Source organism: Anomaloglossus baeobatrachus, chromosome 3 (genome assembly GCF_048569485.1).
Source record: "Anomaloglossus baeobatrachus isolate aAnoBae1 chromosome 3, aAnoBae1.hap1, whole genome shotgun sequence".
Classification (NCBI taxonomy): domain Eukaryota; kingdom Metazoa; phylum Chordata; class Amphibia; order Anura; family Aromobatidae; genus Anomaloglossus; species Anomaloglossus baeobatrachus.
Genome location: NC_134355.1, coordinates 171,665,043 through 171,690,456, shown reverse-complemented (window position 1 = coordinate 171,690,456; position 25,414 = coordinate 171,665,043). Strand labels below are relative to the sequence as shown.

At 46.0% G+C, this 25,414-nt stretch overlaps 1 protein-coding gene across 1 annotated transcript in view; it reads left to right on the top strand.

Moving 5' to 3' along the window:
• Positions 1 to 25,414, top strand: part of BUB1 (BUB1 mitotic checkpoint serine/threonine kinase) — a 228,455-nt gene that overhangs the window by 176,873 nt on the left and 26,168 nt on the right. The window contains exons 18-19 of the mRNA XM_075339584.1: positions 639 to 800; positions 8,786 to 8,943. Coding sequence (XP_075195699.1) covers positions 639 to 800; positions 8,786 to 8,943 — 320 coding nt within the window. The remainder of the gene's footprint in view (positions 1 to 638; positions 801 to 8,785; positions 8,944 to 25,414) is intronic.

The following is a 25,414-nucleotide window of genomic DNA, read 5'->3' as shown; positions in this document are numbered from 1 at the left end:
TGCACCATCCTACATCTCCTCCCTCATCTCGGTCTATCACCCTACCTGTCCTCTCCCGTCTGCTAATGCTAAAGACTAACATACTCTATAATCCAAACATCCCACTCCTGGACTCCCACTTTCCAGGACTTCTCTAGTGCTGCACCAATTTTCTGGTATGCTCCTCCCCCAGACAATCCTATTACTTCCCAGTATCCATAGTTTCAAGCATGTCATCCTAAAAACCTTTTTTTTTTTTTTTATACCAGCTTATTGTTCTACCTCATAGATCTAACAATCCTGTTCTCTCTTCCTCGCGCTTGATAACTTTGTACCTGTACTTGTATGGAAACTGGCTGGAGACAGGTTCCTACAGTATTATTTCAATGCTTCTGTTATACTGATGTGCTTATCATGAAGGATTGTGAGGTGTTTTTGTGTTACCCCTATTTCCTCATGAATTATACGCTTTTGAACTTGACTGTCGCTCCTCTTGGTATCTGCTGAGCGTTGACCTATGTGCTACTTTTGTAAAGTTTTTTTCTTGTTTGTACAACTACCTTATGAATTATAAAGTACTGTGGAATATTTTGGTGCTGTAGAAATAAAAATGTATTTGTGCCAATATGAGCTATAAAAAAATCCTGCCTCATCCCCAGGTTCAAAAGCCGGGAAAGCCATGGGAGTTCTACATTGGAACACAGATTACACAACGAATGAAGCCAGAGATACGGCATCTGTATATCGAATTCCATTCTGCGCACATATTCCAGAATGGGAGTGTGCTGGAGGGAGATCTGTTCGGCCATGGGTCATTACTGGTAAGATATCCCTTGTAATTCTTGGTGCGAATTATATGTTTTGTAAAGCAAAAGACTTTTTACGCCTTTTATTTCAAGCCCACTTGCAGCCAGTGTGTTTTGGTCTCAAATCTAAGTCCCCTGACCCTAGTCTAATATCCACCTTCCAGCGCCTTCGTCTTCTATCACCGCCACTCCAACCTGTCTCCTGTGATGTAACCTGGCGGCAGCTCCAGTGTTTCATGGAGCGCTTTGAAGGTGACAAACTTAATGTAAGTCTGAGAGCCTCGTTCTTGCTCTCATAGACTTGCTTTGGGAGCTTGTGATGTAATTTCTTACTTCATGCCTGTCAGTCACAAGATGATGCCGCAGGAATGTCAGGAAGGGATTAAATTGTGGATCTGCCATATGTAAAACATTTTTGGATTCTTTTTTTCTCATGGTACAGGTTGGCTGTTTTTTGTGGTGTGTGTGTGTGTGTGTGTTTGTTTGTTTTCACAGTTTGTTCTTTTTAAAATTTAACTTTATAGTGCTGTGCAAATGATTTCGGCAGGTATGGAAAAATGCAGCAAAGTAAGAATATTTTTATATTCAAGAATAGGGAAAAAAGGATTATTAAGTTGCAAAGTGCATGCACAAAATAGAAATCTAAATCAAATTACTATTAGTTGTGACTACCCATTGCCTTCAAAAAGCCATCAATTCAGTTGCACACAGGTTTTGAAGCAGATCTGCAGGGAGGTTTTTCCAAACCTCTTGGAGCATTAACAAAAGAAGATCTTTATGTGAAAGCTTGTGCACATACTTGAGTCTCTTCATGTCATTCCAGACATACTCCATGATGTTGATATCTAGGCTCTTTGGGGGCCATATCATCACTTCCAGGACTCCTTGTTCTGATTTACTCTGAAGATGGTTCTTTAAAAGGGGTTGTCTGGGACTTGAAATTAATGGCCTACCCTTTAGCATAAGGCTAGGTTCATTTTTTTGTTGTTTTGCTTCTGTCAGGTCCATTTTTGCGACACAATGAAGGATCCGTCGTTTTTGAGATGTCAACTGACGCAAGGGATGTGTAATTTCACAGGATTCCATTCACAGGAATCCTGTGAAAAAACTGATCAGTCGCATCAGTTGTGCTTTCGTTCTTTGACGGATCCGTCGTGATCTGTTAGGCTAAGTTCACACTTCAGTTGTTTTGCATCAGGCACATGCGTTGCTTGACGCATGTGACTGATGCGTTGTACAACGGATGACAACGGTGACAAAGAAAAGAATTTTTTTGTCGGACTCCGTTGTGTGCTGGGGGCGGAGTTCGGGGGGCGGAGCTGAGGACGTCAGTGCCGCGGTCTGCATGGCTGGGGACAGGTGTGTGTGTGTGTCTGTCTCTACATGCGTGTGTACATGCGGAGTGCGGGAGGGGGCAGAGCGCGAGGGGGTAGAGCCGTGGAGCTGAGGACGTCAGTGCCGCGGGGACTGCAGGGCTGGGTACAAGTGTGTGTGTGTGTGTGTGTGTGTGAACACATGCGGAGTGCGGGAGGGGGCGGAGCAGAGTGGTGAAGTGTCGGCCTCCTTGCACACTGTATCCAGGGTAAATATCGGGTAACTAATAGCAAAGCACTTTTTGCTTGGTTACCCGATATTTATCTTGGATACCAGCTTAGCGCGGGCTCCCTGCACCCGTAACCACTGTAAATATCGGGTAACTAACCAAAGCGCATTGCTTGGTTACCCGATGTTCATCCTGGTTACGGGGGCAGGGAGCCAGAGAGCGCATGCGCAGCGAAATCCTACGGATCGCGCTGCTCAAAAAACGTTACATGCTGCGTTGCTCCCGCCCGGCGGTCAGTTAAAAAACAACTGACCGCGACGCAGCGGATGCAACGCAGCGTCATCAGTCACAATCCGTCACTAATAGAAGCCTATGGGGAAAAACAGGATTCCTGCAAAATATTTTGCAGGATACCGTAATTCCTCAAGGCGACGGATTGTGACTGATGCAAAACAACTGAAGTGTGAACTTAGCCTTAGTGTTTGGGACAGCCTACTGGGTGTGCCAAACATGCTGTGCATGGTCAATAGAGCATGACTGAATCCAGCACCATAGACATTCATTATAGCTTGTGACGGATTGTGACTGACACCTGCGGAGTCCGGTTTTGTTTTTTTTTTTGCCGCTCCAAAAAAGTTACATTCAGCGCTGCTCCCGCCTGACAGTCAGTCACTAAACTACTGATCCGTTCGCTTCGGATGCAACGCAAGGCCATCAGTCACAATCCGTCGCTAATAAAGTCTATGGGGAAAAACTGGATTCCTGCAAAATATAATCAAGGTGACGGATTGTGACTGATGCAAAACAACGGAAGTGTGTACCTAGCCTAAAGCGGGCTTTACACGCTGCGACATCGCTAATGCGGAGTCGTTGGGGTCACGGAATTTGTGACGCACATCCGGCCGCATTAGCGATGCCGTTGCGTGTGACACCGATAAGCGATTTTGCATCGTTGCAAAAACGTGCAAAATCGCTAATCGGCGACACGGGGTCCATTCTCAAATCTCGTTACTGCAGCAGTAACGAGGTTGTTCCTCGTTCCTGCGGCAGCACACATCGCTGCGTGTGACGCCGCAGGAACGAGGAAGCTCCCCTTACCTGCCTCCCGGCCGCTATGAGGAAGGAAGGAGGTGGGCGGGATGTTACGTCCCGCTCAGCTCCGTCCCTCCGCTGTTATTGGGCGGCGGTTCAGTGACGTCGCTGTGACGCCGCACGGACCGCCCCCTTAGAAAGGAGGCGGTTCGCCCGTCACAGCGACGTTGCCGGACAGGTATGTATGTGTGACGGGTGTGACGGCTGTTGTGCGACACGGGCAGCGATTTGCCCGTGTCGCGCAACAGATGGGGGCGGGTACCCACACTAGCGATATCGGGACCGATATCGTAGTGTGTAAAGTAGCCTTAAGTCATCAAAGTCTAAAGGCTACTTTACATGCTGCGACATCGCTAGTGATCTCATTAGCGATGTGAAATTCTAGAGCGCAAGTGCGATCTTTCGAGATCGTACATAGGTCATTTTACGCATGTGCGATCTCGACAGGTCGCACTTGCGATCTAGAATTTCACATCGCTAATGAGATCGCTAGCGATGTCGCAGCATGTAAAGTAGCCTTTAGACATCATCCTGCACCCTCGCCAATCAGTTCTACCCTGTGTTGGCGACGTCTGGAGTTCCTTGGTTGCAGAGCTGCACAGCTCTGTTGACAGAATAGTGGCCACGGCTGGGTACTGTACATCCGCCCCCTATAGATTTAAATAGGGGATATGTGTGCAGTACTCGACCGCTGCCACTGTGCAGCTCCGCGATTGAGCGGTTCCGGCTGACATTGGGAACAGTTGATTGGTGGAGGTGCCAGGTTTTGCACCCTCACCAAGCAGATATGGCCATCATTGTTAAAGTGGCTAACAATTTGAAGTGGGGGTGGATGAACAAGTGAAACTTGCAGTGGAACGATTGTTGTATGCAGCAAGGAAACTAATTGCTTTGTATTGGCTATCTGAAAAAGCACTGACACGTAAGGAATTTGTTGAAAAAGTGAATTATATTATTTATATGGAGAAAAATGTTTATATTAAAAAAGGAAGGAAAACTCAATATGAGAAGATCTGGAGCAAGTGGCTGGACTTTCCAGGATTAGCGTCATTTGATCTACTGAAAGATAGGATATTTAGACTATAGGTAGGAAAGGAAAGATCACCGTGGCTGAGAAATGAGGAGGGCAGGTCATTATGTGAATAAAGAGGGATGTAGAGAGTGGAGGGGTGAGACTGTCGACCGGAAGAGGGTGGGGGTGGGGGTATGTGTGAGGACTACCCTCACAATTTATGTTTATGAAAGTTTTAAAATGCAATAAAAATTTCTGATTTAAAAAAAAAAAGTGGCTAACAATAGCTTTAAAAGGAATCTGTCACCACAGTTGACTTATATGCTATTAATATGGCTGTACAGGTAATAGACTGCTGAAAAATGTCATACCTATGTCTTATTTCAGATGCCTTGTTGTGGATAAATCCTTTTTTCTCACTTTATGTAAATGAGACCTTCCAGGCTGTGGGGCGGAGGCTGCCTGGAGGATGACTCTGCCTCCAGAGTGTATTTTAAATAAAAGTGGCATTACCAGTGTGAGACAAGTAACTGACAGAACAGGAGAAATTATATCTGTCTTCTTGCAAACACATTTTTTGCGCTCTCACAGCTCTGAGAGCAGAGAATGGCCATCGACATTACAAATGTAACGCCCCTTTTATTCAAAATAATCTCTGGAGGTGGAGTTATCTTGCAGACAGTATACGCCCCATAGACTGGAAGAACTCATTTACATAAAGTGCCATAGACTGGAAGAGCTCATTTACATAAAGTGATGAAAGATGATTTATCCACAACAAGGTATCTGATTTGAAGGATAGAGGTATGATTTTTTCAGCATTTTGTAACCTCTATGGCCATTAATAGTTTAAATAGGTCAAATGTGGTGACAGACCTTTTAATGGTGGTAGGTTTGGAGTCGATGCAGAATAACCTTGGAGCTAATCAGGCACCATCATGATGTTACTGGATGGTAGATGAGTATATTTCGGAACTACTTAGCATTGGGGACACCATTAATCTTGACTTAATATCCAACTTCTTTTGCTAAAAAGCAGCTCAAAACTTGTAAGGAACCTCCACCATGCTTCATTGTTGCCTGTGTGACACCCTGGCCGGGACAGATAGTCACAAATAGGCCTCTGCACTACACCTTTCCCTCACAGGTGGTAACACACAGCCAACCTTCAAAACCCTAGTCACCCCCTCGGGGCTGGGTAGACACACAAGGGGGCGGAACCAGGCGGTTGGAAGACTCCCACCAAGGAGTCTAGACAGCCCGGGACAGGAAAGTAAACAGATTCTGTTAGAGTTCAAGTTGGAGAGGAGTGCGGGCTGGAGCTGTGTGCAGCTCCAGCAGAGGCGAATACCCCAAAATGAACGGCGCCAGGGTAGGAGCCCTGGTGCCACTGGCTAGGAGGCAGACGGCGGTCTCCGTCTGCAGGAGCCGGGAAGACTGCTTGGTGGAACCGAGGTGGACCGGGACAGGGTAGTGGCCCGCCGGTACCGAGTCGGGGAACAGACTCTGAAACCGGAGCACACAGGGGGGGTACTTGGACCCTGAAGCCAAGTCCAGAAGCTACTGGAACTGGTTAATTAACCGATTGAGGCCAGGACTAGAGGTCCTGTCCCACCCAGAGTCCCGATAGCAGACAACAGCCCACCGAGAGGGATAAAAGGCCACCGCCAGGGCTCAGAGATCCCACGGGCCCAGCGTCTGCGGGCAAGGGCTCCTTAGGCCACATCCAGCCGGAAGCGGACTCCTGAAGTTGCAGGCACAGGCAGTCCACCATTTTACAAAGGTGCAGGAGAAAAACAGAGAGCACCAGCCGGGTGGGGGACCAGAACGCAGCTGGCTGCGGGCACCGACCACCATCACCTTAGTTTATCAGAGCCTCGTGTGTTTCCTTAAATAGTGAGTACACCAGCACCCTGCGGTCGCCCATCTCCCTGCACCAAAACCTCAACGGGTCCCAGGGCCACCTTCCCTGCCCACGGAGGGGTTAACAACTTGCTGCATAACATCTCCCCCGGGTGCCCCGCAACTGCAGCGGGGGTGTCCAACCTCGCCACACACCGTGGGTGGCGTCACAAACTTAATACAGCTCAGCCCGTACATATACGTCCTACATCCACAACTATAATCCCCCTTTTGATTGAAGTAACCGCGAGACCCTTGGGACCAGAGACCCTCGAACCACCCACAGAAGGTCCGGATCAGAGCAGCTCGGCTGCTGAGAGCGGGGGCGGTACACCTGCAGACACACATTCTTGTATAACTTTCCAGCCCTTTGGTGACAGACAAATATTTCACCTTGTCCAGAGCACCTGCTGGCATTTTTCTCTACCTCAGTTTTTACGTTTTCGTGCAGTTGAGTCACATGCTCGCTTCCATGTTGAAGGTAAGACTTTTTGGTTGCAATTCTTCCATGAAGACCATTTCTTGTCAGAGTTCTCAGAACATTAGATGGGTGTAGCTGGGCCCCACTGATTGCTGCCAGTTCTGAGCTGAAGGCACTGCTGGACATCTTCTGATCTCAAAGGAATAAGCGTCATGTGTTTCCTTTGCCGATCATTGCATCTACAGTCCCCAATGTGTTCCGTTTCTTGGTGTCAGCGATGCTGATAAATACAGGTAGATAGTGATACATCATGCAATGCTCTTAGCCAGGCCTATAAGCTGCTCCAAATTTATTCTGCAGCAGGACAACGACCCAAAATATACAGCCAATGTCAGTAAGAACTGTGCACAGTGTAAAGAAGAACAAGGCGTTCCGTAAGTTATTATAATTTTTTTTTTTTCTTTTTTTCTCCTTTTATGTCTGAGGTATTCTGAAAAATAAATGCATATAATACAATGTTAAACAGCCCAGCTCCACCCTTGTCCCCTTTTTCTTTCTGCTTGGGAGACCTGAATGCTCTGCCATACCATAGGGCATCAAAAACTACACAATCTCACATTACTGCTTTATTCAGTACAACACACCACACTTAAAGGGAACCGGTCAGGTGCAAAATGCACCCAGAACCACGAACAGTTCTGGGTGCATATTGCTAATCCCTGCCTAACTGTCTCTGTATCTAGGAGCATAGACAGAGATTGTTAGAAAAAGTATTTCTAAAGATCCTTTTATGGTAAGCTAATGAGCACAGGGACCATTCGCAAGGGCGTTAGTTCCTGCGCTCATTCTGCCGCCTTAGCATGTTCGTACGCCCACAGGGGCATGCTAATGTGGCGCCCCTGAGGCTTCAGTCGCTATAGGGTACTGCAACTCAATTAAGCTGCAGTATTCATCTCGGGTAAGGAGGAAGTTAATCACTGGTGTTTCCACATTTACACTTTACATACAGCTTAGGAGCCTTCCCACTGGGGAGCTGGACTAGGGTAGACAAAGGGTGGCCATCACGATGCATGGGACTTTCCCGGTCACTCGGACAACCACCTGGTGGAACTCCAAGTGGGTGAGCTGGTGTTTTTTTCTATTGCTATGCTTTCCGGTCATGCGTAGTATGAAGCCGGGTGTACTCATCCCGGCTTCAGAGAGGTCTAGTTTGCAAAACCAAGTGCGGGGCATTCTGTTAAGTGGTCACAGCGGACAAAGGTATGTGCGTCATCGCTGGCCGTTGATTCATTGAATAGCATGTTGGCACGCCTCTGTGGGCGTGCTACCATGCTAAGAGGGCGGAATGAGTACAGGAACTAATGCCAATGGGACTAGCCCCTGCGCTCATTAGCATATGATAAAAGATCATTAGAAATACTTTTTCTAAAGATCTCTATGCTACTACTGTAGATACAGGGACGGTTAGGCAGGGATTAGCAATATGCACCCAGAACTGCTCGTGGGTCTGGGTGCATATTGCACCAGACAGGTTCCCTTCAATGAGTTGTGTGTAAGCTACAATTGTGACGTCATGAGTGGTTAGAAACTATTTCTGCCCTTTCTTCTATGTCCTTGTCTCAGCCAGCCTGGTGCTCCACCTCCTCTTGCTGAATTGCAGAAATTTTAAACCAGTGCTGTATGTTTATAATGGCATGGGTTTATTTCCGAACACCGGGTGCTCTGTAGTATATGGGCCTTATCGAGTTAATAAACCTCTTTAGGAGCCCATCTACCAGTGCAAAAAGGTAACCACTGTACTAACTGCTCTAATTTTGGCTTGGATGGCATTTTTCAGACGGAAGAGAATGAGATGTTGGAGGACTGACAATCGGATAATACTGCACAAAATTATGTTGCCATTATTTTAAGAAGCAGAACCCAAGCAATTCAGTTTCTGTAAATTCCGATTTTTTTTTTTTTTTTTTTTTTTTTTTTTTGTTCTTGTATGTATTTAGTTAATATCGCTCTTCATATGTTTGTCATTTTAGAATGCAATAAATTTGTACAAGACGTTAACTGACAAAGTGATGCCAGTGCCACTTGTTATTTATTTTGCCATCAACATCCTGTATATAGTTGAGCAACTCCATAACATCAGTATCATCCACGGAGACATCAAACCTGACAACTTTGCACTAGGAGAAAAGTAAGTGTTCTAGGTGTCATGTCTCTTGGTATTTCTGATTTCTGTCTTGACAGTTACTCTGCTCGATCACTCATAATGTGTTTTCTTTTGTTTGTTTTTTTTTTGTATGTGTCCATTCCTTCCATTGATTGTAGCATCAGGCTTTCACATGTGACAAAAAAAATCCTAGCTTTTCCTGCCCACTAAACCTTGGAAAAAGGCTTGACTTGAATGTGCCATTTTGATTGAAAAGCATGCGTGTTTTATTTATTTTTTTTTTTTTGTAGGACTATGTGAAATGTCAATCTAAGGCTATGTGCGCACTAGGCCGTTTTACCCGCGGATTTGCTTCGGAAATTTCTTGAAGTGTCTGCATTCTTTGTGCAGACATTTCCCACCAAATCCTATGAGAAAAAAAAATAGCTGTGCGCACGCTGCGGATTTTTCTTAAGAAATTTCCTTGAGAAAATTTCTTGAGAAAATGAGCATGTCAATTCTTTTCCGCAGGTACCTGCGGATTTCTGCAGTACAGCCTGTAAAATCCGCAGGGAACAACCTGCGGGAAAATCGCGGCAAATACGCATGCGGATTTACTGCAAATTGTTTCCGGAGGTCCGGAAATCTTCCACTCCCAGAAGTTTCTCAAGAAATTTTCTTGAGAAACTTCACATTTCTAGTGCTCACAAAGCCTTGGGCTCTGTGCGCACTAGTGCGTTTTACCCGCGGATTTACCCGCGGATTTGCCGCGGAAATTTCTTGAGAAATGTCTGCAATCTTTGTGCAGACATTTCCCAGCAATTTCTATGAGAAAAAAAAATAGCTGTGTGCACTGGTGAGGATTTTTCTCAAGAAATTTCCTTGAGAAGAATTTCTCGAGAAACTTTCTTGAGAAAATGAACATGTCCATTATTTCCGCAGGTACCCTGCGGATTTCAGCAGTACAGCTTGCAAAAATCCGCAGGGAACCACCCGCGGGCAAATCGCGGCTAATCCGCGGCAAATCCGCATGCGGATTTTTTCCGGAGGTCCGGAAATCTTTAACTCCCAGAAGTTTCTCAAGAAATTTTCTTGAGAAACTTCACATTTCTAGTGCGCACATAGCCTTAGACTATAATCCATATACATTCTAGCCATGAAAACCACACTACATATACAGTGCCTTGCAAAAGTATTCGACTTCCTTGAATTTTTCAACCTTTTCCCACATTTCAGACTTGAACCATAAAGATAAAAATGTTAATGTTCTGGTGAAGAATAAACAACAAGTGGGACACAATTGTGAAGTTGAACGAAATTTATTGCTTATTTTATACTTTTTTTTTTTTAAAAAAAAATAAATGACAAATTGGGGCATGCCATATTCGTTCCATTTAGGTTAATACTTTGTAGCTCCACCTTTTTGCTGTGATTACAGCTGCAAGTCGCTTGGGATATGTCTCTATCAGTTTTGCACATCAAGAGACTGAAATTCTTGCCCATTCTTCCTTTGTAAACCGCTGGAGCTGAGTGAGGTTGGATGGAGAGCGTTTGTGAACAACAGTTTTCAGCTCTTTCCACAGATTCTCGATTGGATTCAGATCTGGACTTTGACTTGGCCATTCTAACACCTGGATACGTTTATTTGTGAACCATTCCATTGTAGATTTTGCTTTATGTTTGGGATCATTGTCTTGTTGGAAGACAAATCTCTGTCCCAGTCTTAGGTCTTTTGCAGACTCCAACAGGTTTTCTTCAAGAATGGTCCTGTATTTGGCCCCATCCATTTTCCCATCAATTTTAACCATCTTCCCTGTTCCTGCTGAAGAAAAGCAGGCCCAAAACATGATGCTGCCACCACCATGTTTGACAGTGGGGATGGTGTGTTCAGGGTTATGAGCTGTGCTGCTTTTACGCCAAACATATCATTTGACATTGTGCCCAAATAGTTCGATTTTGGTTTCATCTGACCAGAGCACTTTCTTCCGCATGTTTGGTGTGTCTCCCAGGTGGCTTGTGGCAAACTGTAAATGACACTTTTTATGGATATCTTTGAGAAATGGCTTTCTTCTTGCCACTCTTCCATAAAGGCCAGATTTGTGCAGTGCACGACTGATTGTTGTCCTATGGACAGACTCTCCCACCTCAGCTGTAGATCTCTGCAGTTCATCCAGAGTGATCATGGGCCTCTTGGCTGCATCTCTGATCAGTCTTCTCCTTGTTTGACATGAAAGTTTGGATGGACGGCCGGGTCTTGGTAGATTTGCAGTGGTATGATACTCCTTCCATTTCAATATGATCGCTTGCACGGTGCTCCTTGGGATGTTTAAAGTTGTGGCAATCTTTTTGTAACCAAATCCGGCTTTAAACTTCTCCTCAACAGTATCACGGACCTGCCTGTTGTGTTCTTTGGTCTTCATGATGCTCTCTGTGCTTTAAACAGAACTCTGAGACTCTCACAGAGCAGGTGCATTTATATGGAGACTTGATTACACACAGGTGGCTTATATTTATCATTATCAGTCATTCAGGACAACATTGGATCATTCAGAGATCCTCAATGAACTTCTGGAGTGAGTTTGCTGCATTGAAAGTAAAGGGGACGAATAATATTGTACGCCCCAATTTTCAGTTATTTTATTTTTTTTAAAAAGTATGAAATAAGCAATAAATTTCGTTCAACTTCACAATTGTCCCACTTGTTGATTCTTCACCATAACATTAACATTTTTTATCTTTGTTTCAAGTTTGAAATGTGGGAAAAGGTTGAAAAATTCAAGGGAGCCAAATACTTTCGCAAGGCACTGTATGTGGATCATGGACTTATCAATGACTTGTGTTACAGGGGTACTCTACTGTCCATCTTCAGGCGATCTCCTGCACCAGCAAGGAGAAAGGACGGGACTCAGCACCAATTCCAGGATAGGAAAAATGTAAATCCAACGAAAAATATATAAAAGTGTAGAAACTTTATTCAACGATTAAAAATCCAAGAAAAACATCATCGGTTCCATAAAAACATCATGGCTTGACGCGTTTCAGACAGTTGGAATGTAGATAAGTCCTTAATCATAAGCATAAAAATACACAGTGAAACCAAACATATAAAGCTTACCATGGAGAATGAAGGGCTGACAAAAGGTGGGTGTAGTCCCAGGAAAATGCAAATGAGAACATGATGAAATTTAACCCTTGCATAGAAGGTAAATACCTGTTTGGATGTGGAAGAAAAGTAAAAGGAAAAAAAAAATGGAAAAATAAAGAAAAAGTGAGAATAAAAATATATAAATAAGGATGTATGTGAATAAGAAGAATTTATGTGCATGAGATATGTTCGCATGGGACCCATATGGGAGGCTGTGCAGAAAAGCACTAGAAACAAAAAAAGCAGCAAGAATCAAAAAGTAAGGTGAGAACAAGCACCTAAGCAGTAAAATGAAAAAGTAAAATAAATTAAGAAATGTATATATAGAAACATGAGGAAAAGGAGTGATAATAAGTCACTAAGCTGCCTGTTGTTGTTGTATCATCCCAAAATAAAGGGAAAATATGAATTTTGTTTTTATTACTTTATATTAACTAATATTGTTATTGACGCATAAACAGGACGTATTATATGAGTGTCCAAAAATATATATTTATTTATTTGTGTAATTGACGAATAAGGATAATGATTCCATAATATATCAAAATGTATTTTATGTTAGATTCTAGTGTACCATGAACAATGAAAAAGATTAAGTTCTATAGAAAGGTAATGGACTGTTCACATAGGTGCGTTATATTTGGGATTAGGGGAAACATTTCTGAGCAATCCCATGCATGAACAGATCAACGTGTGTGGCAAGCAATACTCCTAGAATCTAATTGCAATGTGCGGTAAGAACAATCAGGAAAAAGACAGGATCTTATAGGAGCTCAACCGTCTTTCTATGAAATGAGTTGCTTCTGAAAGTGGGCTAAGGATTGGGACAAAGATTAAATGATCCTATGTGCGCGAGGGTGTATGTTAAAATGTATAGGCAATGAGATCATAGTTTTTATAAATGAAAAAAAAAAAAAGACAATGAAATGTTATCAAAGGTCAGCTTCCTATTCACAAGGTGCGTTATATATGGAAGCATAGGAGATGTATATCTATATATTGCTCCACTAATTTGACCTACAAAGCTGAAGTCGAGAATATGAAAACCCGCCTAAGGAATAGGGGCTACACTAATAAAATTCTTAATAGAGCTAACAATCTTGCTGACCAAAGATCTCGTGATAATCTGCTACAGGATAGGGACCAATCAAAAACATCATCAAGAACTTTTTCTAATCGCATCACTTTTTCAACTCCTTACAGCAGAGACTTCCCTAAAATTAAAGAAATTTTCCTTCAATATCTTCCTCTCCTGCATCAGGACTCTGATCTGGCCAACATACTATCCAAAGGAGTAAATGTGGTTGCTAAAAAGGCCCGAACGATTGGAAATTTAATATCTCCTTCCTCATTTTTTGCTTCCTCAGATACTGATTCCGGCACCTGGTTAAATACTAAGGGCTCATACAAATGCGGCATTCCACGCTGTGGCCTTTGCAAGCATATGAAGAAGACCCAAATAATTACCTACGGTGCTAACAAAACCTATAAAATTTCAACTTTTATCAATTGCTCCACAGCACATGTTATTTACAAGGCTACCTGTAACACTTGTACTAAAGATTACATTGGTTGTACTTCGAGACCCCTCAAGAGAAGAATCTCAGAGCATACTAATGTAGCATCATATCTTGATCCCACTACTGGTACAAATAAAAACAAACGCTCAGTTTCCGGTTTATCAAAACATTTTTTGGACATGCATCAAGGGGATTTTTCTACTATAAGCATTACAGGAATTGAATATGTATGTAAACCTATACGTGGTGGAGATTGGTTTCGACTTTTGCTCCAAACCGAAGCAAAATGGATCCTTAAGATGGACAGTAGATTCCCAATGGGACTAAATTATCGTTCTGACCTTCGTTACGTATTATAGAGCAAACATGAAGGGATCAACAATGAAAATATATTTTTGTATCACACGTGTTCCACTGATTTGTCTACATACCACATTGCAAATATATTTTTATTTTTTGTTGGAATTTTCTACATATAGGTATTTTCAGAATTAACTACCAATATTACATATAACAAATAATGCATATTTCATTCATCATATACGTTTTATCTCTGATTATGGAGTGATAATAAATCAAATTAAAATCACATAAAATACAAATCTATAAATATTAAATAAATATCTCAACCAAAAAGATAAAAATATTTTATATTTTCTTTATATATCATTCCATACATATAGCAGTGTTCTGTATTTATTAGTTCATTGCTTTCCCCTCCGCCCCCCCCCCTTTTTTTGTCATATTTTTTTCTTATATGCGATGTGGATCATGTGTGTTTTTGTTTTCGTATTTTTTTTTATTCTCACTATTTGATTTGTCTGAATATATAATATAATCATGTGCATGTCTTCCCTTATATAGGTATATATCTCTTATGCTCCTATGCTTCCATATATAACGCACCTTGTGAATAGGAAGCTGACCTTTTGATAACATTTCATTGTCTCCTTTTTTTTTTTTTTTCCATTTATAAACTATGATCTCATTGGTAAAATGTATAGGCATACACCCTCGCGCACATAGGATCATTTAATCTGTGTCCCAATCCTTAGCCCACTTTCAGATGCAACTCATTTCATAGAAAGACGGTTGAGATCATCAGAAATGTTTCCCCTAATCCCAAATATAACGTACCTATGTGAACAGTCCATTACCTTTCTATAGAACTTAATCTTTTTCATTTTTCATGGTACACTAGAATCTAACATAAAATACATCTTGAAGAAACAGAAGTTCCAGGTGGCACACAATCCTTCAAGGTGCACGTGTCCAAGGAAGGCATCCACAGTATAATTAATAAAGGACCGGCACTCCAAATCTTCTGAAATATTTTTGTAGTTTATTCCATCATATCATACAGGCGTAAATTACGTGTTTCGGCTAATAGTGAGCCTTTTTCACATCTATAGATTTAAATGAATGCACACACACACATATATACATATATATATATATATATATATATATGTATGTATGTATGTATGTATGTATGTATGTATGTATGTATGTATGTATGTATGTATGTATGTATGTGTGTGTGTATATGTATGTATATATATATATATATATATATATATATATATATATATATATATATATATATATATATATATATAATATATACAGTGCCTACAAGTAGTATTCAACCCCCTGCAGATTTAGCAGGTTTGATAAGATGCAAATAAGTTAGAGCCTGCAAACTTCAAACAAGAGCAGGATTTATTAACAGATGAATAAATCTTACAAACCAACAAGTTATGTTGCTCAGTTAAATTTTAATAAATTTTCAACATAAAAGTGTGGGTCAATTATTATTCAAACCCTAGGTTTAATATTTTGTGGAATAACCCTTGTTTGCAATCACAGCTAATAATCGTCTTTTATAAGACCTGATCAGGCCGGCACAGGTCTCTGGAGTTATCTTGGCCCACTCCTCCATGCAGATCTTCTCCAAGTTATCTAGGTTCTTTAGGTCTCTCATGTGGACTTTAATCTTTAGCTCCTTCCACAAGTTTTCAATTGGGTTAAGGTCAGGAGACTGACTAGGCCACTGCAACACCTTGATTTTTTCCCTCTTGAACCAGGCCTTGGTTTTCTTGGCTCTGTTCTTTGGGTCGTTGTCTTATTGGAAGATGAAATGACAACCCATCTTAAGATTCTTGATGGAGGAGCGGAGGTTCTTGGCCAAAATCTCCAGGTAGGCCGTGCTATCCATCTTCCCATGGATGCGGACCAGATGGCCAGGCCCCTTGGCTGAGAAACAGCCCCACAGCATGATGCTGCCACCACCATGCTTGACTGTAGGGATGGTATTCTTGGGGTCGTATGCAGTGCCATCCAGTCTCCAAACGTCACGTGTGTGGTTGGCACCAAAGATCTCGATCTTGGTCTCATCAGACCAGAGAACCTTGAACCAGTCTGTCTGAGTCCTCCAAGTGATCATGAGCAAACTGTAGATGAGCCTTGACATGACGCTTTGAAAGTAAAAGGTACCTTACGGGCTCGTCTGGAATGGAGACCATTGCGGTGGAGTACGTTACTTATGGTATTGACTGAAACCAATGTCCCCACTGCCATGAGATCTTTCCGGAGCTCCTTCCTTGTTGTCCTTGGGTTAGCCTTGACTCTTCGGACAAGCCTGGCCTCGGCACGGGTGGAAACTTTCAAAGGCTGTCCAGGCCGTGGAAGGCTAACAGTAGTTCCATAAGCCTTCCACTTCCGGATGATGCTCCCAACAGTGGAGACAGGTAGGCCCAACTCCTTGGAAAGGGTTTTGTACCCCTTGCCAGCCTTGTGACCCTCCACGATCTTGTCTCTGATGGCCTTGGAATGCTCCTTTGTCTTTCCCATGTTGACCAAGTATGAGGGCTGTTCACAAGTTTGGGGAGGGTCTTAATTAGTCAGAAAAGGCTGGAAAAAGAAATAATTAATCCAAACATGTGAAGCTCATTGTTCTTTGTGCCTGAAATACTTCTTAATACTTTAGGGGAACCAAACAGAATTCTTGGGGTTTGAGGGGTTGAATAATAAATGACCCTCTGAATAAACGTTTCACAATTTAAAAAAAAAAATAAAAAAAGAAATAACATTCTTTTTTGCTGCAGTGCATTTCACTCTTCCAGGCTGATCTACAGTCCAAATGTCACAATGCCAAGTTAATTCCGAATGTGTAAACCTGCTAAATCTGCAGGGGGTTGAATACTACTTGTAGGCACTGTATATATATGTATATATATACACACACACACACACACACACTGAGTGGATTACTTCCTTTGTGACTGACCCACCTATCTCATCTGCATATTAAATTAATTAGTTAAATTGTTAATCAAATTTCCTTATGTTTCTCATTAGAATTCAATCAAAAACAAGCAGATTCACTGAGATGATGGTTCAACCACAATTATAATGGATTTAGACATATAAAAAACCAATAAACAGCCTAATTTTAATTTTAATTTTCTTCCACATCCAAACAGGTATTTACCTTCTATGCAAGGGTTAAATTTCATCATGTTCTCATTTGCATTTTCCTGGGACTACACCCACCTTTTGTCAGCCCTTCATTCTCCATGGTAAGCTTTATATGTTTGGTTCCACTGTGTATTTTTATGCTTATGATTAAGGACTTCTCTACATTACAACTGTCCGAAACGCGTCAAGACATGATGTTTTTATGGAACCGATGATGTTTTTCTTGGATCTTTAATCGTTGAATAAAGTTTCTACACTTTTATATATTTTTCATTGGATTTACATTTTTCCTATCCTGTAATTGGTGCTGAGTCCCGTCCTTTCTCCTTGCTATTGCCTCTACGGACCTGCCTGTCCGGTGGTTTCCTGCATCCCATCTGAACTGAACGGATACATATACGGGTGAGCTGAATTTTCTTTTTCGTTCCTATGGGAGACCCAGACAATGGGTGTTAAGCTTCTGCCTCCGGAGGACACACAAAGTACTACACGAAAAAGTGTAGCTCCTCCCTCTGAGCTTATACACCCCCTGGAGAACCAGATCTAGCCAGTTTATCGCTTTGTGTTCAGGAGGCATACATCCACACATGCATTCTCATCTGATTTTTGGAAAGAGTTTGAAGAAAAGCGGGTCCAAGTCTGGACCCCCGGCATGTCCCTTCTCACCCCACTGTGTCGGTGGTGGTGTTAAGGTTGATTCCAAGGCTGGAGCCTTAAATGCCGCGCTTCTTCACCATCCCTCCTGGGCTCTGGCTTGAAGTGGGAGCCAGCACGGTTCTTCATGCTTGGCAGGAGACCGGTCTCCATCCGCAGCCCTTCAGGATCCTGCTCGACCGGAGCACTCATCCCCAGGGACTTGGAACCCCTGCGTCTCAGCAAGCTAAGTACCTGAGGCGTTTATATATTGGGGGTCCCTGTACTTTATTGTTGTGGGAGAGTGTGCTGATTGTGTTTTATGACATTTCCGGCGGGTTCTCTGGCTGTCGCCTGAGAACCGCGCCGATGGTGCCTGCGCGCCGGCCGCACTGCTCAAATTTAGGCCCCGGCTTCGCCGGAGGCCTAGTTTCGGTTTCTCTGCCCTCGCATGTCACTCATGCAGAGGGACAGGCTCGGCTCCGCCCGGCGGCCGTTCTGCACAGGGGAGGGACACTCCTCACTGCAGTGTATGTCCCCTCCCCTGTAGGTCTCTATGGCCCTCCAGATCCCACTCCCAAGCAAGTCCCGCCCCCTCTCTTCGCTCCGGCGGCCATTTTCTCAGCGTTCCCACTGCGATCAGTCATTGCAGTTGGTCTGCAGCATCCCTGCTGAGGTGCTGTGCTTGGGGGTCCGGGCTTCAGGACCTGGAGGGCACACAACACCGCTCCAGCAGTCTGGTTGTGGACCTCTGTATATACTCTCTGGGGGTCATTCTCTGGCAGAGCCCCCACTCCAGCAGCATGTCTCACACGAGGAGCAAGGCTCCAAAGCTGTATTCAGTATGCACTGCATGTAAGCTCCTACTGCCTGAACCGAGCACCTATCCACATTGTGATGCCTGCTCTAACCTGACGGTGCCTCAGCCTGGAGTCTCACTCCCAGTGGTCTCTCCGGCTGCTCCTGCTCCTGTGGCTGAACCACCGGCTTGGGTAGAATCTTTTTCTAGGTCTATCTCCCAGTCTTTTGCCGACTCCATGGGACTTCTGTCCAGGACTTTGCTGAATATGCATCAGCCCCCTTCACAGGGTGCCTCTGCTGCTAGGGGTCTCTCAGGACCGGAGCTCACAGAGGATTCATCATCTGGTCCCAGACCCCGTTGTTCTAAGAAGAGACACAGGGTTCCCTCTCCTTCCTCGTCCCGCGGCTCTGATTCAGGAGCTGACTCGCAGGACGAGGAGGATGCCTTTACGGGGGGCTCGGAGGTTAACTCAATGTACCCCATTGATCTGTCCGAAAGTGACTCAGATGTTAGTGATTTGATTGCGTCCATTAATTCTGTACTGGATCTCAATCCGCCAGTATCAGAGGAACAACCCTCTCTGGCAGAAAAGCACCAGTTTACCTCGCCTAAAAGGGCAAAGAGTGTGTTCTTTAACCACTCCAGTTTTCAGGCCGCTGTGACCAAGCCCAGGGCCTGTCCTGACAAACGCTTCCCAAAGCGTGGTTCTGATGACAGTTTTCCCTTTCCACCTGAGGTGGTCAAGGAGTGGGCTCATTCCCCAAAGGTAGACCCCCCGGTGTCTAGACTCTCAGCCCGGACCGTTGTATCAGTGGCTGATGGCACCTCTCTTAAGGATTCCACTGACCGCCAGATTAACCTTCTGGCCAAATCTGTATATGAAGCGGCAGGGGCCTCGTTCTCCCCGACTTTTGCAGCAGTGTGGGCTCTCAAAGCCATCTCTGCTTCTCTAGAGGGGATGCATTCCCTCGCCAGGGAATCTATGCCCGAAGTGGTTACCTTAACTTCCCAAGCTTCAGCTTTTTCATCCTATGCCATGTCTGCCATGCTGGAGGCTTCTCACCGCACTGCGGTGGCTTCGGCTAATTCCCTCGCTATCCGCAGGATCTTGTGCCTTCGAGAGTGGAAGGCAGATGCTTCTTCAAAGAAGTACCTTGCTGGACTCCCTTTTGCTGGGTCCCGGCTGTTCGGTGAACAGCTGGATGAAATTATTAAGGAAGCTACTGGCGGGAAGAGTACTTCCATGCCACAAACCAAAACCAGGAAACCTGTCCAGGGCAGGAATCAGTCGAGGTTTCGTTCCTTTCGTTCCTCCAACTGGTCGTCCTCTAAGCCCTCGGCCTCGTCCACTAACTCAGCCAAGGACCAGAAATCCAACTGGCGCCCAAAAGCGCGTCCACAAAAGACCGCAGGAGGTGCTGCCGCCAAGGCAGCGTCCTCGTGACTATCTGCCCGCTCCTGCAACATCCTTAGTCGGTGGCAGGCTCTCCCACTTAGGCGACGCGTGGTTTCAACACGTCTCCGATCAGTGGGTGCGGGATATCATCTCCCATGGCTACAGGATAGAATTCTCTTCCAGCCCGCCAAACAGATTTTTTCTGTCAACTCCCCCCTGCTCCAAGGCCGCCGCCTGCTCTCAGGCCGTGGCATCCTTGCAGGCCAACGGAGTAATTGTACCGGTTCCCGCCCGGGAACGGTTCAGAGGTTTCTACTTAAATCTCTTCCTAGTCCCCAAAAAGGACGGTTCCTTCCGGCCCATCCTGGATCTCAAGCTTCTCAACAAGCATGTTAAGGTGCGGCATTTTCGCATGGAGTCTCTGCGATCAGTCATTGCCCCAATGACCCAAGGGGATTTCCTGGCATCCATCGACATCAGAGATGCCTATCTGCATGTGCCAATTGCAGTTTCACACCAGCGTTGGCTACGTTTTGCAATCAGAGAGGAACATTTCCAATTCGTGGCTCTCCCCTTCGGGTTAGCCACGGCCCCTCGGGTATTCACCAAGGTCATGGCAGCAGTGATTGCAGTTCTGCACCTCCAGGGGTTGGCAGTGATTCCTTACCTGGACGACCTTCTAGTCAAGGCTTCATCCAGCGCAGACTGTCAGCGGAGTGTCTCGCTCACTCTCGCCACTCTAGCCCAATTCGGGTGGCTTGTCAATCTGCCCAAATCCACTCTGACTCCGACCCAGAGTCTCATGTACCTAGGGATGCAGTTCGAGACTCTGCCGGCACTTGTGAAGTTGCCCTTAGTCAAACAGCAGTCCCTCCAACTGGCGGTGCGCTCTCTGCTGAGGCCCCGCCGTTATTCCCTCAGGCGCCTGATGCAGGTGCTGGGTCAGATGGTGGCGTCAATGGAGGCTGTTCCCTTTGCCCAGTTCCATCTGCGTCCCCTGCAGCTGGACATTCTCCGCTGTTGGGGCAAGCGGCCTTCCTCCTTGCACAGGTTAGTGGCTCTGTCGCCACAGACCAGGAGCTCTCTTCAGTGGTGGCTTCGGCCCCTCTCTCTGTCTCAGGGGCGCTCCTTTCTGGCCCCGTCCTGGGTGTTCCTCACCACGGATGCCAGTCTATCCGGCTGGGGAACGGTATGTCTCCACCACCGAGCGCAGGGCACTTGGACTCCGTCCGAGTCAGCCCTTTCGATCAATGTGCTGGAAACCAGAGCCGTGCTTCTGGCTCTCCTAGCTTTTCACCACCTGTTGGCGGGCAAGCACATCCGTGTCCAGTCAGACAACGCGACAGCGGTTGCCTACATCAATCACCAAGGCGGGACACGCAGCCGCCTGGCAATGTTGGAGGTACAACGCATCCTTCAGTGGGCGGAGGACTCCAAGTCCACCATATCCGCAGTCCACATTCCAGGCGTGGAAAACTGGGAGGCAATTATCTCAGCCGTCAAACCGTGGACAGTGGCGAGTGGTCCCTGCACCCGGCAGTGTTTCAGTCAATCTGCCGCAAATGGGGCACTCCGGACGTGGACCTAATGGCATCCCGTCACAACAACAAAGTTCCCGTTTACGTGGCTCGCTCCCACGATCCTCAGGCATTCGCCGCGGACGCTCTGGTTCAAGACTGGTCCCAGTTTCGTCTGTCCTACGTGTTTCCCCCTCTAGCTCTCTTGCCCAGAGTCCTGCGCAAGATCAGACTGGAGGGCCGTCGAGTCATCCTCATTGCTCCGGACTGGCCCAGGCGAGCTTGGTACCCAGACCTGCTCCATCTGTCCGTAGAGGTGCCGTGGCATCTTCCGGACCGTCCAGACCTTCTCTCACAAGGTCCGTTTTTCCACCAGAATTCTGCGGCTCTCAGATTGACGGCGTGGCTCTTGAGTCCTGGATCTTGACTGCTTCTGGTATTCCTCCTGAAGTCATCTCCACTATGACTCAGGCCCGTAAGTCTTCCTCCGCCAAGATCTATCACAGGACTTGGAAAATTTTCCTGTCCTGGTGTCGCTCTTCCGGCCATCCTCCTTAGTCTTTTTCCTTGCCGACTCTTCTGTCCTTTATACAGTCCGGTCTGCAGCTGGGACTGTCCCTCAACTCTCTCAAGTAACAAGTCTCGGCTCTGACGCTGCTGGAACAGCACTGACAGAGCATCGCCCGGCTGGCTCAGGTCCGCACCTTCATGCAGGGCGCGTCTCACATCATTCCACCTTACCGGCGGCCCTTGGATCCCTGGGACCTCAATTTGGTTCTCACGGTTTTGCAGAAACCCCCCTTTGAGCCTCTTAGGGAGGTTTCTTTGTTTCGTCTTTCACAGAAAGTGGTCTTTCTAGTGGCCATAACTTCCCTCAGGAGAGTCTCCGATTTGGCTGCGCTCTCTTCGGAGTCACCTTTTTTGGTTTTTCATCAAGATAAGGTGGTTCTCCGTCCGACTCCGTACTTTCTCCCTAAGGTGGTCTCTCCTTTCCACCTTAACCAGGACATTTCCTTGCCTTCCTTTTGTCCGGCTCCTGTTCATCGCTTTGAAAAAGCGTTACATACTCTGGATCTGGTGCGTGCTCTCCGGATCTGTGTCTCGCACCGCTGCTCTTAGGCGGTGCACATCTCTTTTTGTGCTAACCACAGGTCGGCGCAAGGGCCTCTCTGCTTCTAAGCCGACCTTAGCCCGTTGGATTAGGTCGACCATTTCGGATGCCTACCAGTGTTCTCAGGTGCCTCCCCCGCCGGGGATCAAGGCACACTCGACCAGAGCTGTCGGTGCCTCTTGGGCTTTCAGGCACCAGGCTACGGCTCAACAAGTCTGTCAGGCTGCCACTTGAACTAGCCTGCATACCTTTTCAAAGGACTACAAAGTGCATGCTCATGCTTCGGCAGATGTGAGCTTGGGCAGACGCATCCTTCAGGCGGCTGTCACCCATTTGTGAAGTTAGGCTCCGCCTACTTCTTAGTTTTTCTGTTTATTCCCACCCATGGACTGCTTTGAGACGTCCCATTGCCTGGGTCTCCCATAGGAACGATAAAGAAAAAGAGAATTTTGTTTACTTACCGTAAATTCTTTTTCTTATAGTTCCGTATTGGGAGACCCAGCACCCTCCCTGTTGCCTGTTGGCAATTTCTTGTTCCGCGTGTTATCACCGGCTGTTGTCGTGGACAGAGTCTCCGGTTGTTCCGGTTCTTGCTCTGTTTTACTTGTGGGTGGCTATTCTCCTTCAGCTTTTGCACTAAACTGGCTAGATCTGGTTCTCCAGGGGGTGTATAAGCTCAGAGGGAGGAGCTACACTTTTTAGTGTAGTACTTTGTGTGTCCTCCGGAGGCAGAAGCTATACACCCAATGTCTGGGTCTCCCAATACGGAACTATAAGAAAAAGAAATTAGGGTAAGTAAACAAAATTCTCTTTTTTTCTTTCTTCGATCTCCTGCACCAGACTGAATAGAGGGAAGCCTTAGACGCTCGTTTTACATTTTACAGAGTGTACAGGGTGAAATCCCTTCCCTGCGTGCTTGGTAAAGAGAAGACCTATACTGTGAATGAGAGAGAACCTTATATTAGACCACAAGAGTCATGATGGAGGGGAGTGGGGCTGACTGAGGAGAGCAGGACTCCTGGAGCCGATGTCATTTATGACTTTGTTTCAGGGGAGGGGAGAGAATGTAAATGGCCCCTTCGCTGGTGGAGGAGGAGGAGAAACTGGTAGAGGATGGAGAGTGAAGAGCCAGCCCATGGAGCAGTTTTATTTGCAACTCCTCCAACCATGGCGGGAGTCATTAGAAGCTAAAAAAGTAAATGAACTGGAAGTAGATGTATCTAATAATACTAATGGTATGGCATTTTAACCCTAGAACGCATACCTTGGGCCTCGCAAGCCTGCTAGGTTACTTGTTTTCTTTGGTTTATTTCTATGGTTGTGCGTTCTAGGTTTAAATGATGGTCATTTGAAAAAAATGCTCACATTAGATGACAAATATGAAATGTGGTTTTAATTTTCTTTATCGTTCCTATGGGAGACCCAGACATTGGGTGTATAGCTTCTGCCTCCGGAGGACACACAAAGTACTACACTAAAAAGTGTAGCTCCTCCCTCTGAGCATATACACCCCCTGGATAACCAAATCTAGCCAGTTCATTGCTTTGTGTTCAGGAGGCATACATCCACACATGCATCTCATCTGATTTTTCATTTTGTAAAGTTTTTGAAGAAAAGCGGGTCCAAGCCTGGACTTCTGGCATGTCCCTTTTCACCCCACTGTGTCGGTGGTGTTGTTAAGGTTGATTTCAGGGCTGGAGCCTTACATGCCGCGCTCCTTCACCATCCCTCGGGCTCTGGCTTGAAGTGGGAGCCAGCACGGTTCTCCCTGCTTTGCAGGAGGCCGGTCTCCATCCGCAGCCCTTCAGGATCCTGCTGGACGGAGCACTCATCCCCAGGGACTGGAAACCCTGCGTCTCACAAGCTAAGTATCTGAGACGTTTATATTCGGGGGTCCCTTGTACTTTATTGTTGGGGAGAGTGTGCTTTACATTTCCGGCCGGTTCTCTGGTTGTCACCTGAGAACCGCGCCGATGGGGCCTGCGCGCCGGCTGCATCGCTTAAATTTAGGCCCCAGCTTCGCCGGAGGCCTAGTTTCGATTTCACTGCCCTTGTGTGTCAATCATGCAGAGGGACAGTGCGGCTCCGCCCAACGGCCGTTCGGCACAGGGGAGGGACACTCCTCTCTGAGCAAATGTTCCCTCTCCTGTAAATCTTCTTGGCCCTCCAGATCCCGCTCTCAGAGCTGGTCCCGCCCCCTCTCCTCGCTCCGGCGCCATTTTTTCAGCGTTCTCTCAGCGATCGGCGCTGGCTGCAGCATCCCTGCTGATCTGTCTGGGGGTCCGGGCTGTGTGATCTGGAGGGCACACAAACGGTCGGGTATGCCACAACCTCCGGTTGTGGACCTGCTTATATACTCTCGGGGGGTCATTCTGGCTCAGAGCCCCCACTTCAGCAGCATGTCTCACACAAAGGAGCAAGGCTGTACGCAATATGCACTGCATGTAAGCTCGTGCTGCCTGAACCGAGCACATATCCACATTGTGATACCTGCTCTAACCTGGCAATGCCTCAGCCTGGAATCGCACCCACAGTGGTCCCCCCGGCTGCTCCGGTGGCTGAACCCCCGGCTTGGGTAGAAGCCTTCTCTAGGTCAATCTCCCAGTCTTTTGCCGACTCCATGGAACAGCTGTCCCGGACTTTGTTGAACATGCATCAGCCCCCTTCTCAGGGTGCCTCTGCTGCTAGGGCTCACTCAGCGGAGCTCACAGAGGATTCTACATCTGGTCCTAGACCCCGTCCTCCTAAGAGGAGACGCAGAGATCCCTCTCCTTCCTCGTCCCGCGGCTCTGATTCACGAGCTGACTCGCAGGACGAGGAGGATGCCTTTACTGGGGGCTCGGACGCTACCTCCATGTGCCCCATTGATCTGTCCGAAAGTGACGCAGATGTTAGTGATTTGATTGCGTCCA